Source organism: Oncorhynchus kisutch, linkage group LG17, assembly GCF_002021735.2.
Source record: "Oncorhynchus kisutch isolate 150728-3 linkage group LG17, Okis_V2, whole genome shotgun sequence".
In the NCBI taxonomy this organism is placed as follows: Eukaryota; Metazoa; Chordata; class Actinopteri; order Salmoniformes; family Salmonidae; genus Oncorhynchus; species Oncorhynchus kisutch.
The window spans coordinates 41,159,783-41,176,924 of NC_034190.2; the positions used below are offsets into that span (position 1 = coordinate 41,159,783).

The 17,142-nt window shown below is 45.0% G+C and overlaps 1 protein-coding gene across 4 annotated transcripts in view; it reads left to right on the forward strand.

The window, feature by feature from the left end:
• LOC109907669 (sodium bicarbonate cotransporter 3) overlaps positions 1 to 17,142 on the forward strand; it is a 63,502-nt gene that overhangs the window by 7,863 nt on the left and 38,497 nt on the right. For 3 of the 4 annotated variants that reach the window (XM_031793825.1, XM_020505776.2, XM_031793824.1), the window contains exons 2-3: positions 12,141 to 12,222; positions 13,821 to 13,958. In XM_031793825.1, the coding sequence (XP_031649685.1) occupies positions 12,141 to 12,222; positions 13,821 to 13,958 (220 nt within the window). Of the gene's footprint in view, positions 1 to 3,680; positions 3,929 to 12,140; positions 12,223 to 13,820; positions 13,959 to 17,142 lie in introns of those variants that run through there. The other variant, XM_031793823.1, reaches the window with a different exon arrangement.

Here is a 17,142-nt window from a genome sequence, read left to right on the forward strand (position 1 = left end):
CTAAGAGGTAGGTGAGACGGTGATGAAGCATACTTCATGAGCTGTAACCGAAAACAACTGGTATTTGGAAAGTTTGAGGTGAGGGAGAAAGTGTGGTGGAACAATTATTGTTAACATTATTAAGTAACGTTATCTTGCTAGCTAGATCGATTTCTCCGTTAGATAGCCAGAGAAATGTTTAGCAACATTTGCCAACTTAACTGATAAAATATTTGAATTCATTGCTGGCTAATAATGTCAGACAGCTAACATTAGGTACTTAACGTTACAATATCAGATGAGCTAACGTTAGTAACCAAACCAATTCGCTATAGTATTAACTGGTATACGACTCCTTGCCGTTCCTCAAGTTATAACATGTTAGTTGCTTACTGGAACCCGACAATCTGTGTGACATGTTAACTAGCTAACTACTAAAGTTATCTGTGAACTAATGTTTTCTCTTTACAGTATGTGATTAATTTTCAGAATAAGAGAATTAGGTGAAAATTAGACGTTGCTTGTTAAACAAGTGTAGCTGGAGCTGGGCCTGGCTTAAGCTGGAAGCCACTATAAAGGTGAAAGAAACACCACACACTTTCCCTCTTTCTCACTTTTTCAATACAGTGGATAAAAAGCGTTATGCCAGGTGTACTCTGCCTGAAAGAGATCAGTTATGCCAACAAAGGGTATCATGCTCTACTGGCACATTGTAGAACCGTTGTCCATAGGCACATGTACAGTGTAATAATATGTAGCCCAAAGATACTGCTTTTGTTGTGTTGAACGTGACAGTAACACGTGTGAGTGGGGGGGGGGGGGGTGGTATTTAATTTTCTACTCAGTGAACTATTTTTGCATACATGTAGCCTTGTGCACTTGATCGATGTCTACTATAGTGGCCACTATAATACGGTAAAAAAATTATGCCTGTTAGTTTCAATCTATTTCTACTTTATGATGTTTTTTTCCCCCAAGTGCAATATTTAGATGTGTGGTCAAAAGCATTCTATTATAATATTATAATGGCTGTCATGGCTAACTGCAATATTAGTGTATTGTTTTTTCTCAAGACGTGAGTGTCATTCGCAGTAAAGTCTAGGCAACAAATAACATTTTTTTGCTATGAGCTAGGTTCACATGAACCACTTTTTATTTTACACAGCGACTGATCATGTAGATCATATTCTTTGTTTAATTAGTTAAAACCTGAATTTCCCCCTAGCAGGAATTGTGTCACCTTTTTGGGCCCTCACCAGTTTGTATCCCTGCTGTAGGCTGTCTCATTATCGTTGGCAATCAAGCCTACTACTGTTGTGTCGCCTGCAAACTTGATGATTGAGCTGGAGGCGTGCTTGGTCACGCAGTCATGGGTGAACAGGGAGTACAGGAGGGGGCTGAGCACACACCATTGTGGGGCCCCAGTGTTGAGGATCAGCGGAGTGGAGGTGATGTTTCCTATCTTCACCACCTGAGGGCGGCCTGTCAGGAAGTCCAGGACCCAGTGGCACAGGGCGAGGTTCAGACCCATGGCCTCCAGCTTAATGATGAGCTTGGAGGGTACTATGGTGTTGAATGCTGAGCTGTAGTCAATAAACAGCCTTCTTATAGATGGCGATTGCATCGTCTGTGGATCTATTGGGGCGGTAAGCGAATTGAAGTGGGTCTAGGGTGGCAGGTAAGGTAGAGGTGATATGATCCTAGAAGGTAAAGTAAAAACCCAAACCAATCCTTGCATCAATACCGGTATTAGGGTAAAATACGGTATATCTGGACAGCACTCCTGGTTTTACAGAAATAAAAGCCAAAACACTAGAGAATTGCACTAGCAGTCTCTCTCCATGCTGCTTATCTCACAAGACCTAGCCCGCCCCCTGTCACTCAAGGAGCACATTTGTTGTTCCTTGACCACGAGACACTTTCGTTCAGTCTGCATGGTCAATGCAGCACATGCAACAATGTTGATAACAACAATGCTGTTTCCACTTTACGTCTTAATATAAATCCACAAGCATTCTATAATAACACTTAGTTTGTTTCCTACATCTGCAAATCAAATCAACGTTAGCAAACAGCTAGTTTGTCTTTTCTTAGCAAGTTGTTACTAAATCATATTAGCCACTAATGTTAATCGCTACTTAGCTGGCTAAGTGTACTGAGTCAGCTATGTAGGTCACCTAGAAAATACTGACCAACAATTTGGTTCCTACCCTGTAACAATAACCCTGGCATTATAATAATAATAATAACTATTTCAATGATTCCAACAGTTTACCCAAGTGTTTTGATCTAAATCAAATCGCAATTGCATCATAAAAAGAATGCCTAGTTTTTCTGCCTATATCGTGCACCCATACATGGCAGTGTGGAAATGATCTCAAATGAGTGCAGAAATTGCAGAAATGGATTTATGGTTGAAGTTTATTTGAACGGTATACACCAATAAAAATTGAGAAAAGGGGGCCATAGGAAACAGTGGGAAATATTGTGAGGAAGCAGAGTGATGATCTCTTATTACATTTGGTTGGATTCTGGTGACATATCAAGTGTAATTAGTAGACTAGGACTATTGTGTGTTTCTGCCCTGCTTGTCAGGGCTGAGTCAGGCAGAACCTCCCCTGTTCCACTGCACTGCCAGCCAGGCAGAACCTCCCTTGTTTAAAGCCAATTTATGGTCAATCTCGAAAGAGTACTGTCCGTACATCATTTACTGCGATGCGGCCTCTGCAGAAGTGAGCACATTCATACTTGCGCTTCGCAGAGCTGTTATGAAAGAAGTTGTCAAGGAAGTGAGTTTGTGTTTATACAGGATGTGCACCCCTACCTACCCAATCATGTGAATGCAGAGCTATAGGGAGCCCTCCTGGTTGTTAAAACATTTGGGAGGCACACGGCGATGCCTTGATCTGAGGCTTGATTTGTTCTCCGCAAGCCTCCAGAGGCGTTGCAATTGCGTCACAACATCCGTACGGAGCCTCCGGACCTCATTGCCTGATCAAGCATAAATCTGCTTTTACCTGCACTGCCAGCCAGGCAGAACCTCCCCTGTTCTACTGCACTGCCAGCCAGCCAGGCAGAACCTCCCCTGTTTCACTGGACTGCAAGCCCACCAGCCAAACATAACCTCCTGTTCCACTGCAATGCCAGGCAGGCAGAACCTCCCCTGTTCCACTGGACTGCCAGCAAGCGAGGCCATACAGAGTGCAGCTTGCATTATTGAAGCCCCAAAATTGGTGTAACTCCCACAGTTCAAAGTCAGATGCTGAGCACTGCTGATTGTGCTGGTCAAAAGGTAGACTCAGCAATGCATGAAGTAAACGGAAATATCTTGTCGAATTCAGCAACAACCAAGACCGTTGGAGCATGAGGCCAACTCCACTGTTTTGGTTCTGTAGCTATCACGTTGTAGCTGCGTGAAGCGCACCCTTGCACATGCGCAGATACTCTGTGTGCCTGTGTGAGAGCAGTGTTGCATCGCGCTCATCTGAATATCTGCGCTGCTGCTCATACCAACATCGCTGAGTCTGTTTAATATTATATTATTTTAAAGCCCATCTAGGTACTGATGCGTGCAACTCCCACAGTTCAAAGTCAGTTGCTGAGCATTGCTGATAGTGCCGGTTAATATTATTTCAAAGTCCATCTAAGGACTGATGCTGCAAATTTGGGCAAGCTTTAAAGGACCGTTTAAAAAATACATGTTTTACCAATTCTCTATTTTTGATGAAAGCACGCATTTGCTTGTGCACTAACAAGTATTGCTCAAATCCAACAAAACAGAATATAAAATACTGAAATTACACTATTTCATGTGTACAACATCTGCATCACTATTATAGTTTTGCAGTTTTTAAAAGGACGATTATTTAGTGTTTTTGGAGCTTTTGTCCATGTTTTCTGCACGCCCACATTCTGCCGAATGAGCCTGAGGAGGTCTATCGCTGGTCGGGTAAGTTTCTCAGAATCAAGTGAAATCACATATGCCATTTACATTCCAAAGTAGAGTTTGTCCTTTAAGCATGATGGTGCAATGCCCTGACTGTTGATAGGCCTAATTCAATGTGTCAATGTTTGAAACTAAACTTTTTTATTAAATTACCCCATTTCTGGGATGCCATTTTGCATCACAGCATCAGTACATTTATGATAAAAGAATACATCTACTTACTTACTGTAGCCAAAATGATTTATGTGACCTTATGCTAATACTGTTCCAGTACAGGTCCGTGAGGAATAATTAAAGCAGATATGTGACCCACCACCTGGATTCGGTCCTACTTCATGTACTGTAGCAAAATTTGAAGCTCAGAGCTAGAAAAAAAATCTCATACACTGCAGTTGTATGGTAGTGTACTAAACAACCAAAGGTTTCACGACTAAAGACTGGGTTATACTACTTCTATCGACATGTCTGTATACAGTTGTCGCATTGACATTATGAACATTCTATTGTCGTCTGACATCAAAGTTGTTCTTGTCGTTATGAAAAAGTATAAACACAAAAGCAGTCTGGTGGTCCAAAATAGCATAACTGGTGTATTTTAACACCAATAAACCAATTTCTTTCAAAATGTATCTAGTAAACCAGGCAACTAAAAGCAATTTTCTAAACAATGTTTTGGTTAGTTTTTAGCTTGTTAGCTAGCTAGCCAGTTCAAATAATGACCACGTCATATAGCTGACAAAGTATTCATTATTACAGGAAAATAAACTCACAACAAGATACTTCTTTACAAGTTAATGACAGAATATAGCTTGGTTGTGAGTGTGATTAAATAAAAGCAAGGCATTCTACCAGATAATTTTAGAATTTGGACACTATCGTTGGCCTAACCTTATATCCTAATTTGACTTTGGTGCATGTTTTGACTTTCATGTGTCATGTTGTTCTTCACATTACCGCCTCTGTTAAACACACAATATGAAATAAAATCTGTTTATTTGTCATATGCACAGGATAGAGAAGGTGTAAACGGTACAGTGAGATGGTTACTTGCATAGTGGGGTCTTTTGTTTAAACATGTAGTTAGCTTAACTAGCTAAACAATGAACCATAATCCCAACTCATAACGTTACTATCCTGCATGAATCTACAGGTAGCTAAAGCTAACCAAACTAGGTTCAATGTTAGCTAGCTAACATTAGGCTTTAACACACAATGCAAATGGCTCTGAGATATGAATAATATTACTACACAGATCATACATGTAACATTAGCTAGCAAGACAGCCAGCTAATGTTAGCTAGCTAACAGTACGCTTTAACTTGCAATGAAAACAACTTTGACAAAATTTGAAATGTATAATATCTAAAAATGTAGCTAGCTAGACTCTTCCACGTATACATGGATGAACGCTTCTCCCACTCTGTCACGGATGCCATGGTTGCCCTTAGTTTGAAGATGTAATCCAGAGACAGGTGTTTTATACAACAGCTCTTTGACTCCCTCCACATACTTGCAATCAAACACCTACAATTGATCCTTCTCCTTAGCTATCATACTCTGCTTCCACCGAACATTTCACTGATTTCAAAACTCTGCCCTCCAGAAAGTGAGAGAGCATTAGCAACACATTTGCAGTTCTTTGTGATAGCTTTCAAAAATATGCATTAGAAAGGATTACCTACACATAATGAGCAACTCATGTTATAGACGGAAACGTGCTACATGGCAGACCAATCCAAACACATCTCTCGGCATGTCCAGCCCATCCATTATCTCAGCCAATCGTGGCTAGTGGGAAGGTTCCCTCCTTTTTCCGTGGCTAAACCAACTAGGCTCATAGTTTAACAATTTTATTTGTATTTACAAATATTAAGGCACATGAAAGTTCATATGTTCCAGGAGGCATTTCTGCCAAAAAACACATTCTGTAAGAAAAAAAAGGATTACGTTCAAATGCCTGTTCTGTGAACAAGTCACATATAGGCCTAACCCCCTAGTGTAGGGGTATTCAAATCTTACCCTATAAGTTCCGGAGCTTGCTGGTTTTCTGTTCTACCTGACAATTAATTAATGATACCCACCTGTTGTCACAGGTCTAAATCAGTCCCTGAATAGAGGGGGGTTTTCTTTTTTAAGCAGTAGAACTGGCTTCGAGGTCCAGATTTGGATTTGAGAGTGTTACGGTTTTCTTCCGTCGAAAGAGAGTCGGACCAAAATGCAGCGTGGTAAGTTAGATACATGTTTAATAAACGAAATTACAAAAACAAGAAACAGACCGTGAAAACCTATACTTTTTTTTTTTTTTTTTTATAATTTATTATCTTCAATACCATTCATTCTTTACAACTCATAATTTTCATACATACTCAAATAATGGTATTTTAATTTAACTAATTTAACTAAACATAAACCCCAAACAAAACCTCAGGGGAGCATCTTCCCTCCCGTCACCCTACAAAATACCTTTCCCTATCTCCCCATCCCTAATCTATCCCCTTACAAATCTAAATGACACCCAGCCCTAAACCCCCCTTCCACCTCTCCCGAGCAGCATGCTGCCCCCACTTCCTCTCCTCCCTCTTCATCCTCCCCCTCAAATCTCCTTCCACCCTCCTCACTATCCCTTCCACCCCCCAATCTCTCCCTGTCTTCACCATGTTCTGCCTGGCTTCCCACAGCCCCCGTTTAAAGAGACTCATGAGAAGCCAGAGCAGAAACCTGTCCCTATCCGTCCCTCTCGCTCTCCCTACACCTCTCTCTAACCTGGCCCACGTCAATACAAAATCCCCCCTTACCAAACCTAACAACACCCGTGCCCTAGACCATACTACTCCGGCAAAGGCACAGTCCCAAAAGACATGGCGCACAGTCTCCTCCCTGCCACAAGAGGATCTTGGACAGGTGGGGGATTGCACCAAACTATACCGGTACATGATGGAACGTACCGGCAAGCACCTATGGAGGCTCAACCAATTCAGGTCCTTGAGCATGGCCGCATGACCAAAGTGCCACGGCAGCTGTTCTGCCCGAGGACCCGTGTTAGACCACACCATTATGCTTCTCGCCTGATATGAGAAGAACACCCGCAGGAGGTAACCGGATGGGTGTATCACTGGATGAGCAAGCTCCGTTAACAAGAAAGAAACAAAAATTGTGTCCAGCTTGAGGGGGAAATGTGGTACCCCCCTACCTCCCTCCCCGATGGGACAGATCATGCGCGCCCTGGCGACCCACTCGCACCTGCCACTCCACATGAACTGAAACACAAGCCTCACTAGAGGCCTCCTCAGACAAGCCGGCAATGGGTAGATGTACGCCAAATACAAAAGAGACGGCAACACATCCACCTTTAGGACCAGGACTTTGCCCATAAAAGACAAATACCTAGCCTTCCACATTGCTAGCTTCCTCTGTACCACTGCGATACGCATGTTCCAGTTCAGCGTCGCTGAGCCGGGGGTCTCAAAATGGACCCCGAGAATCCTCAGGGCCCCCTCACAGAGAGATAACCCCCCGGGCACATCCGTTCTACCGCGCCATCTACCGAAAAACTTGACGGAAGACTTTGCATGGTTCAGAACCGCTCCCGACGCTCGGGTGAAATCCCCAAAGATGGCAAGGGACCTTGTCAGGCACGAGTCCTTGCACAGCAGCAAGGAAGTGTCGTCGGCGTACTGCGTCATCTTAACACGCAGCCCACCACTTCCAGGGATCAACAAGCCTTCCACCCCTGTGTCTGCCCTAATGGCAGCCCCCAGAGGCTCCATGTACAGAACGAAGAGGAGAGCCGAGAGTGGGCACCCCTGCCTGACCCCAGACGAGAGGTCAAAAACGTCACCCAAGTGACTATTTACACTAACTCGGCACCCCGCTCCGACATATAATGTACGAATCCATCCTATGAACTTCTCCCCAAATCCTAATCGACCTAACACTCTGAATAAAAAGGATCTATTCACGCGATCAAAGGCTTTCGCCTGATCTAGCGCTGCTACCATTAAAGGCAGTCCTCTATCTTCAACCCAAGCGATGGAGTCCCTGATTAACTGTAGGTTCCATCTAATAGAGCGGCCCTCTACCCCGCACGTCTGATCCTCATGAACGACGTAGGGAAGGGCTGTGCGCAACCGGTCTGCTAAAACCTTTGCAAGTAGCTTGTAATCTACGCACAGCATGGTCAATGGCCGCCAGTTGCCAAGGTCTGTTACTTCCCCCTTCTTATATAAAAGTGACAGCACACCAACAGCCATTGATCCCCCCGGGACCCCCGTCTCAAGGATGGCCTTCAAGACTTCGAGGACCACTGGTCCAAGTATACCCCAAAACTTGAGATAAAACTCATCCCATCCATCCCAGGCACCTTCCCTTTTCCCATCCTCCTAAGAGCGCTCTCAACCTCTTCTAGTGAAATCTGGGCCTCCATCACTTCTCTAATGTCCTCCGGCAACCGCCTGGACAAGTGTTCTAAAAACACATTTCCCTGCTCTACATCTATTTCCCTTTCCTTAAATAAACTTTGGAAATGATCAGTTGTCACCCTGACCATATCCTCTGGTTCTCTAACTATACTACCATTTTCTTCCCTAATGCCATGCATTACCTTCCTACTCTGTCTGGCCCTAACCGACTTAAAGAACATAGCGGAACAAGTCTCATTGTGTTCTAGAAAGCCACTATGCGCACGCTCCAGGAAAGCTCGAGCCTTCCGCTCCTGCAACTCCCTGAGCTGCGCCTTTAGGGTAGCGGATCTCTCCCAGTCAAACGACCCGCCGAGGTTGCCTGCCTCATACTCGAGTTCAATTAACCTTTGGATACGATCCACCTCCCTCCTCTCCTCCCTTTTTTTCCTCTTGCAATACCCTATTATAAAAGCCCTAATCCTCACCTTAACTAATTCCCACCACTCTAACACCCCCTCGCACATGGACCGGAGGCCTTCAAGCCTCCAAAAGAAATCATAAAACCTGTCAACAAAAGCCTGCTCCTCCAGCACATCCCGATCTAACTTCCAGTACCCCCTACCAAAGAGGCAGACTGGAGACCCCACCTGCAGGAGCACCCCGTCGTGATCCGAAAAGAAAACAGGCAACAGCCGCCCAGACAACTTACCCAAAGACCTGGGTACAAAAATATAGTCGAGCCTCCGCTCAACCCCCCTGGAGTTGCGCCATGTAGGACCGGCCATTTTCGGAGTAGTGTGCAGACCACCATCAACCAGACCATGGCAAGCCATTAGCCTGGTAATGGCGCCTGCACTGCTATCCCCCCCTATTCCTAAATCTGTATTAAAATCCCCCCCTATCACTAATTTCCTATTTGTGACACACAGGGGCGTCAGACAGTCCACCATCTCCATCCTGTCTGCCACCACCTGTGGCCCATACACCACCACTAATCTAAATTTACAATCCCTTATCGTGACATCCACCCCTATAACCCTCCCCTGCATTACCACAAAAGAATCCTCCACTTTTACCTCCCTGTGCCCACACAAAATCCCTACCCCCGATGAGTGCACCCCCCCAATACCCCAAACCGACTCCCCCTTGTCCCACTCCCTCTTAAACCTACTAACATCCCCTCCATCCCTCAGGTGAACCTCCTGTAAAAAACAAAAATCAAACCCCACACCCTCCAAATAACTAAATACCGCCCTCCTCTTAACAAAATCCCTTAAACCCCTTACATTTAAAGTAACAAAAGTAAAATTAGACCCCATGAAAGAATCAAATAAAAACATGTAATACACTCAAATTCTAAACCCAGACAGAAAAAAACAAAAACAGGAGACTCACCCGATGCTCCCCTGCTCCATATCTACCGGTGAGAACACCATCCGTACTCCCGACATCCCCCCCACTTCCTCCATCTCACCAACCCAGGATGCAGGAATAGTGTTTGGCTCCGGGGTGCCCTGCACCCTGGGTCTACCCCCACAATCCTCCCCCTCCCCAGTGCTGCAGCTGGATTGGAAAAAAATCGGGGAGGCTGAGTCCCCAAACAAAAAACTCCCCACCTCCTCCTGTACCCAGTCCTGAGTCTTGTTAGGTGTGTCCCCACCCAACAGAAGTTGAGGGCCTGGGGAAACCAGCAGCAACCCAGAGGTTTCTCCCACCCCCATCACTCTCTTGGCCATCCCCTCCCTCTCACTGTCGGCCAATCGCACCCTCCTCTTCATTCTCTTCTTTGGTGATGGCGGTAGTGGAGAGATACCACCCTCCCCCCCCACCAGCTCCTCCACCATACCCCTCATCTCTTCCACCAGGGCACTTTCCCCCCAGTCCACTTGCTCTTCCACCGTCTCCTTCTCCAACACTCCTCCCTCGCTTTCTTCTCTCTCATGCTCCTCCACTCGGTTGCCTTCTTCCGCCGCTTTTCCTGGTTCTCCTACTCCCGTGCCTTCCGTTTCCTTCTCTCTTCCATCCGCCGCTTCTTGCTCCTCCTCCTTCCTTGCGGCCTTCCCCTCTGGACCTGTACTCTGGTCATGAGGCTTGCTTCCTTCCCCCCCTCTTCTTCCCCCATCCCCCGCTCCTGCTCCCCCCCCAGCCGCAGACGCATATGACCTCTGACGAGCCGGGCACCCCCGCCACAGGTGTGCTGACGAGCCACACCCGTGGCACGCCTTAGGCTTGTCACAATCCTTCGCCTCGTGTTCCTCAGATCCACAAAATCTGCATTTTCTTGTGCTGCACGAGGCGAATATGTGGCCGTAGGCCATACAGCGCCTGCAAAATGGGGGCTGACGTGTATAAAACAACGTCCCCCTGTCAGCCCCTAGGGAGAACATAGCAGGAGGATGGAGGTAGCCACCATGTCCCTTTGGGTCCTCTCTGAGGAGGGCCTGGAAGCCTCTCCTCCCATTCCAAAACCCAAGGGAGTCTTTGAGGTGCCTTGCTGAGGAGACGTTATCCATGTATCTCCCCAGAAAGGCCCTCACCTCTTCATCCTTAACGTATGGGTTGTAAATGTTGACAGTTACAACCCTAAAGTTATTCTTCGCCAGGCTTGTTATTTCATAGTGGCTCATCGGCCTCTCGCCTCCCACTGCTCTTGCCCTTCTCAGGATATCATCGTGTTTCTCCTCTGTATATAGTGCCACATCGTATGCTCCCTCCAACGAGTTGCCTTGGAAACAAAACACGTCCTTCACCGTCAGCTTTAGAATCCCCATCAATATTATCCTTCCAAAAGTTTCCCGTCCTAAAGGCTCCAACTCCTTTTCCTTCCAAGCAAAACGAATCGTGTTGGCCAGCCCAATCCCAGGGACCGACCGTGTTGATGTATTTAGCACCATCTCCGCAAGGAGAATGGCGCTCGTTCTCTTCTCTTCCAAAACAATGAAAAAAGAAAATCCAAAGTGACTGAGCCTATTCTGTTGCAAACTAACACAGAGACAGGAACAATCACCCACGAAACACTCAAAGAATATGGCTGCCTAAATATGGTTCCCAATCAGAGACAACGAGAATCACCTGCCTCTGATTGAGAACCGCCTCAGGCAACCATAGACTTTGCTAGAACACCCCACTAAGCCACAATCCCAAAACCTACGAAAAACCCCAATACACAAACACACCACAAAATAAACCCATGTCACACCCTGGCCTGACTAAATAAAGAAAGAAAACACAAAATACTAAGACCAGGGCGTGACAGAGGGCCCTAGTGTACCTCACAACAAAGATCTCCTGGAACACGCCTGTGATAAAGTACCATTACCTTTCCTTCAGAGGATGGAAAAATAGGAATCTCTAGCCTCGTATAACCATCCTGATCTCACGAGCGTACGGTATTCTGTTTTGCTGCACAGATTCTGTTAAATGAAGCAAAACAAGAGTGCAGAGGTCAGGATGGTGGATCAGGCTAACATTTCCTAGCCCAGCCTCAGGAATACTGTCAAATAGGCCTAATCCCGAAGACAATACATAATAATAGACTCTTCTTCCTGAATCCTGAAATCAAATCAAGCACAAATGCTGTGTGTCAAAGCAGCTTGTTCTCTGCAAAGGCACCAAAAGGTGTTGTTCTTTGAATATCAGACAAGCATCCATCTTGTTGGTAATTTCGGTAGTACCTATACTAATGGCTGAAGGTGCTGTGATACCAGTCTGGTGGTCTTATAAAGTCGTTTTTATAAGCCTCTGGCTCAGTCGCGGTTTCAACTGTCAGTTTATTGGTCCATTAAAGGCCTAAAATCTCTTTCCATCTCTCTTAGGGTCTGGACGAGGAGGCCATCATTGACCTCGGGAAGACCAGCTCCACCACCAACACCAACTATGAGACGGAAGACCTGGAGAGTAAGTCTAGTCTAGACTTCTTCCCTGGTCCATACAGCCCTACCAACTTACTGTACTTATGTGTATGTCTATGCCTGTGTGTTAATTCCTGTGTGCAATGTGTTGGAGAAATGGTGTGCTAGTTGAATTGGCTCAATTCAGTCAATTGCATTGAATTGAAATTGAACTCAACCCTGGTTCCAGTCAGCCTCTGTGAATGTACCAGTTTGTGTACCTGCCTTTATTGCTGTTGTGTCTAGATGCCCTTTTTTCTGTCTCTGTGTGGAGGATTCCTGTCCACATTATAGGCCTAGATACGTGCTGTGAATAGAAAGAACAGGTGTTGCTGGTTTTGTTTCTCAGGGGGCCTTGGCAGATTAAAGCCAGCCCCAGCCTGGCTCTCCTCACCTGGGTGTGGGGTATGTTCATTAGCCAGACAAACATGAGCCCACTGACATATGGCAAATGTAATTGAGCTTAACTGTTGTGTACGCCTTTATTCAAGTCCAGCTGGTCGTATCACATGAAAGTACTGTACATATGACACGGTGGTGTCTGACACAGTGGTGTCTCCTTACAACCCAAACATTCTCTGCCTATCTGACTATGATTAACCGCAAATCTGGCCTCTGATTATCTGGCCCGTCTAGGTAACAAAGCTAGCATTTTCTCTCTGAGCTGTACATTCCAGGGGATTTCGAACACGACCTGTGATTATCTCTAATGGGTACTGAGAACGCCTACCTGCCTAGTTCCCCAAGCAGAAATTAGTACATGGTATGGTTGACTAAGAGAGTACTAAATTGTCAGTGGACTGTCTATGGTCATACAAAACAGTATGATGAGTAACTTTTTATTAGACGTCAATGTGTATGTCATGAAATTAATGACTACTTTCAATGTATGTAGGAAAATTGAAATAAACAAAAACTGAGATACAAGGTTTTTCCAGGAAGCAGACGATATTTGAGTTATAATTATTTTAGAAACAGAGCTGGCAGCGAGCCAGTTGTTATTGAAACCAATCCTCTGTGGTCCTTCTCCTGGGAACGAGGCAGAGACAGGAGAGTGTTTTAAAGGAAGTGTCATTGCGGCTCACGTCTGGAGAATGCAGCTAGCAAATAACATCATTACCACATGTACTGTACATGTTCTCGCTCGCTCCCTCTCTCTCTCTCTCTCTCTCTCTCTCTCTAGTTTGCCATTCTCTTTCTCTCTCTATCCATTATCCCTCTCCTTTCCCCTGTTTTGTTTCTGGTATTTTTGTCTCTCTTCATTCCTCTCAAACACTATATCCCTCTCTCTATCGCCTTTCTTTTTCTTTGTATATCCATCTGTTAGGCTCATGTCTTTCTCATATCTTTTCCTTTTCCTCTTCTTATGTATTGTTTTCATCAGCTCTCCCAGAGTATCTCTCAAATCAAAGTAGAATGACTCATCCTCCCAAAACATCTATTGGCACAGAAAACTAGGACATTTGCATTTCATAGCAAGAATCCAACAAACAGTGAAAATAAACAAATATGAAAAAAGTGATGGTATTTTTTCCTGTCTAAGTAGGTTATTCACAGGAAATGGAGCCTGGTAATCTGTAAATCTCTCTGGTTTTGGTGTGGTAGGCCACAGGGCGGTCTATGTCGGGGTCCATGTGCCGCTGGGCCGGGAGAGCAAACGCAGGCACCACGGCAGAGGCCACAAACACCACCGCAAGAGGAGGGAGCGGGAGGAGGACCGCGAGGAGGAGGACCCCACTTATGGTAACTAACTTCTACCTTAAAGTCCAGTTAAAAGCATCAGCTGACTGTTAGAAATGTTAGTAGAGGTGCTGACTAAAGGAATAGTAAACGTCAGACACTTTATAGGCTGACAGAAATTGCTGACAACAATTTAATAGGTTAACAATTTTCATCCATTAAATTGTTGGGAGCATACATAGAATATGCGACTTTGTTTTTACGCAACAAACTTCTACCTTCCTTGATGCTCTTTATGCATCTCCTCATGCAATTGAATAAATGTGTGGTGGAACATATGGCTAAATAGACTTAAATCTATGTTGTTACCCTACATATAAGTAGGCTATCATGGGGTAATTTGGATAAAGAGTCAGGGCTTTTTAGTGTCGCGCTAATGTACCGGTAGACATAATCATAATGTATTGGAATCGTGTCAACGCAAAAACTCCCACCACAAATTCAGCTGTTGCCCTTAAACATTTTCCCCCAAATGATTTGTAACAATTTACTTTATTTGTTGACATTTCTTAATTTTCACAAGCATCCCCCCTAAAAAATTACAACTAACATAATGCCCCTTTTACCCCCCCTTCCGTCCCACACAGAACATCACTCTCCCCAACACATCCCCAACAACATGCTACATGCTACCCCCCCCCCCCAGCATTGGCCTCAATTATGTACAAAATAACAAGACAGAGTGTCCTCAAAATCAAATAATAGCAGATAAATGAATCAACACAAATACAATATACACTCACCTCACTGGCCAGTTTATTATGTACACCCGTCTAGTACTGGGTCGGACCCACCTTTGCCTCCAAAACAGCCTGATACAAGGTGTCGGAAATGTTCCTTGCTTGGTATCAAGGGACTTAAAGTGTGCCAGGAAAACCTTCCCCACACCATGGGTGTGATGGGTCCATGGACTCATGCTGTTCACGCTAAATCCTGACTCGGCCATCAGCATGACGCAACAGTATTCGTCGGACCAGGCAATGTTTTTCCACTCCTCAATTGTTTGTTGTTGGTGATCGTGTGCCCACTGCAGCCACGTTTTAGCTGATGGGAGTGGAATCCGGTGTGGTCCTCTGCTGCAATAGCCCATCCAGATCGACAAGTTGTGTGTTCCGAGTTGAAGTGTTATTTTTATACAGTCGTGGCCAAAAGTGTTGAGAATGACACAAATATTAATTTCCACAAAGTTTGCTGCTTCAGTGTCTTTAGATATTTTTGTCAGATGTTACTATGCAATACTGAAGTATAATTACAAGCATTTCATAAGTATCAAAGGCTTTTATTGACAATTACATGAAGTTGATGTAAAGAGTCAATATTTGCAGTGTTGACCCTTCTTTTTCAAGACCTCTGCAATCTGCCCTGACATGCTGTCAATTAACTTCTGGGCCACATCCTGACTGATGGCAGCCCATTCGTGCATAATCAATGCTTGGAGTTTGTCAGAATGTGTGGGTTTTTGTTTGTCCACCCGCCTCTTGAGGATTGACCACAAGTTCTCAATGGGATTAAGGTCTGGGGAGTTTCCTGGCCATAGACCCAAAATATCGGTGTTTCGTTCCCCGAGCCACTTAGTTATCACTTTTAAAGTTCAATCAATCCCTGTACCTTTTGCAGAATATCAGTCTGTCCCTGATGTTTTTCCTGGAGAGAAGTTGCTTCATTGCTGCCCTTCTTGACACCAGGCCATCCTCAAAGTCTTCGCCTCACTGTGCGTGCAGATGCACACACACCTGCCTGCTGCCATTCCTGAGCAAGCTCTGTACTGGCGGTGCCCCAATCACGCAGCTGAATCAACTTTAGGAGATTGTCCTGGCGCTTGCTGGACTTTCTTGGGCGCCCTGAAGCCTTCACAACAATTGAACCGCTCTTCTTGAAGTTCTTGATGATCCGATAAATGATTGATTTAGGTGCAATCTTACTGGCAGCAATATCCTTGCCTGTGAAGCTCTTTTTGTGCAAAGCAATGATGACGGCACGTGTTTCCTTGCAGGTAAACATAGTTGACAGAGGATAAAAAAAAAACCTGAAATATCATCTTTACAAGTATTCAGACCCTTTACTCAGCACATTGCTTAAACACATTTGGCAGTGATTACAGCCTCAAATCTTGGGGAGCGTTGCTGCACAGTTCAAGTCCGGGCTCTGGCTGAGCCACTCAAGGACATTGAGACTTCTCCCGAAGCCACTCCAGCGTAATCTTGGATGTGTGTTTAGGGTCATTGGAAGGTGAACCTTCGCCCCAGTCTGATGTCCTTAACACTCTGGAGCAGGTTTTCATCAAGGATCTCGCTGTCCTTTGCTCTATTCATCTTTCCCTCGATACTGACTCGTCTCCCAGTCCCTGCTTCTGAAAAACATCCCCACAGCATGATACTGCCAACCCCATGTTTCACCGTAGAAACGTTTTTTTTAACGTTTCACTTTGTCATTATCGGGTATTGGTTGTAGATTGATGAGATGTTTTATTCATTTAATCCATTTCAGAGTCAGGCTGTAACATAACAAGAAGTGGTAGAATTCAGGGTATGAATTTTTTACAAATGCACTGTATACTACATAACCAAAAATATGTGGACACCTGCTCGTCGAACATCTCATTCCAAAATCATAGGCTTAGTATCAATGTGTTCCCCCCCTTGCTGCTATAACAGCCTCCACTCTTCTGGGAAGGCTTCCCACTAGTTGGGACATTGCTGCAGGGAATGTCTTCCATTTAGCCACAAGAGAATTAGGGAGGTCGGGCACTGATGCCGGGTGAATAGTCCTGGCTCGCAGTCTGCGTTCCAACTCGTCCTTAAGGTGTTCGATGGGGTTGAGGTCAGGGGTCTGTGCAGGCCAGGTAAGTTTTTCCACACTGATCTCGGCAAACAATTTCTTTATGTACCTCGCTTTATGCACGGGGGCATTGTCTGCTGAGGAAAGGGCCTTCCACAAACTGTTGCAACAAAGTTGGAAGCACATAATTGTCTACAATGTTCATTTATGTAGCGTTAAGATTTCCCTTCACAAGGGAACTAGACCTAACCATGAAAAACAGCCCCAGTCTATTTTTGGTCCTTCTCCATACTTTACAGTTGGTACTATGCATTCAGGCAGGTAGAGTTCTCCTGGCATCTGCCAAACCCAGATTTGTCCGTCGGAATGCCAGCTGGTGAAGCGTGTTTCATCACTCCAAAGAACGTGT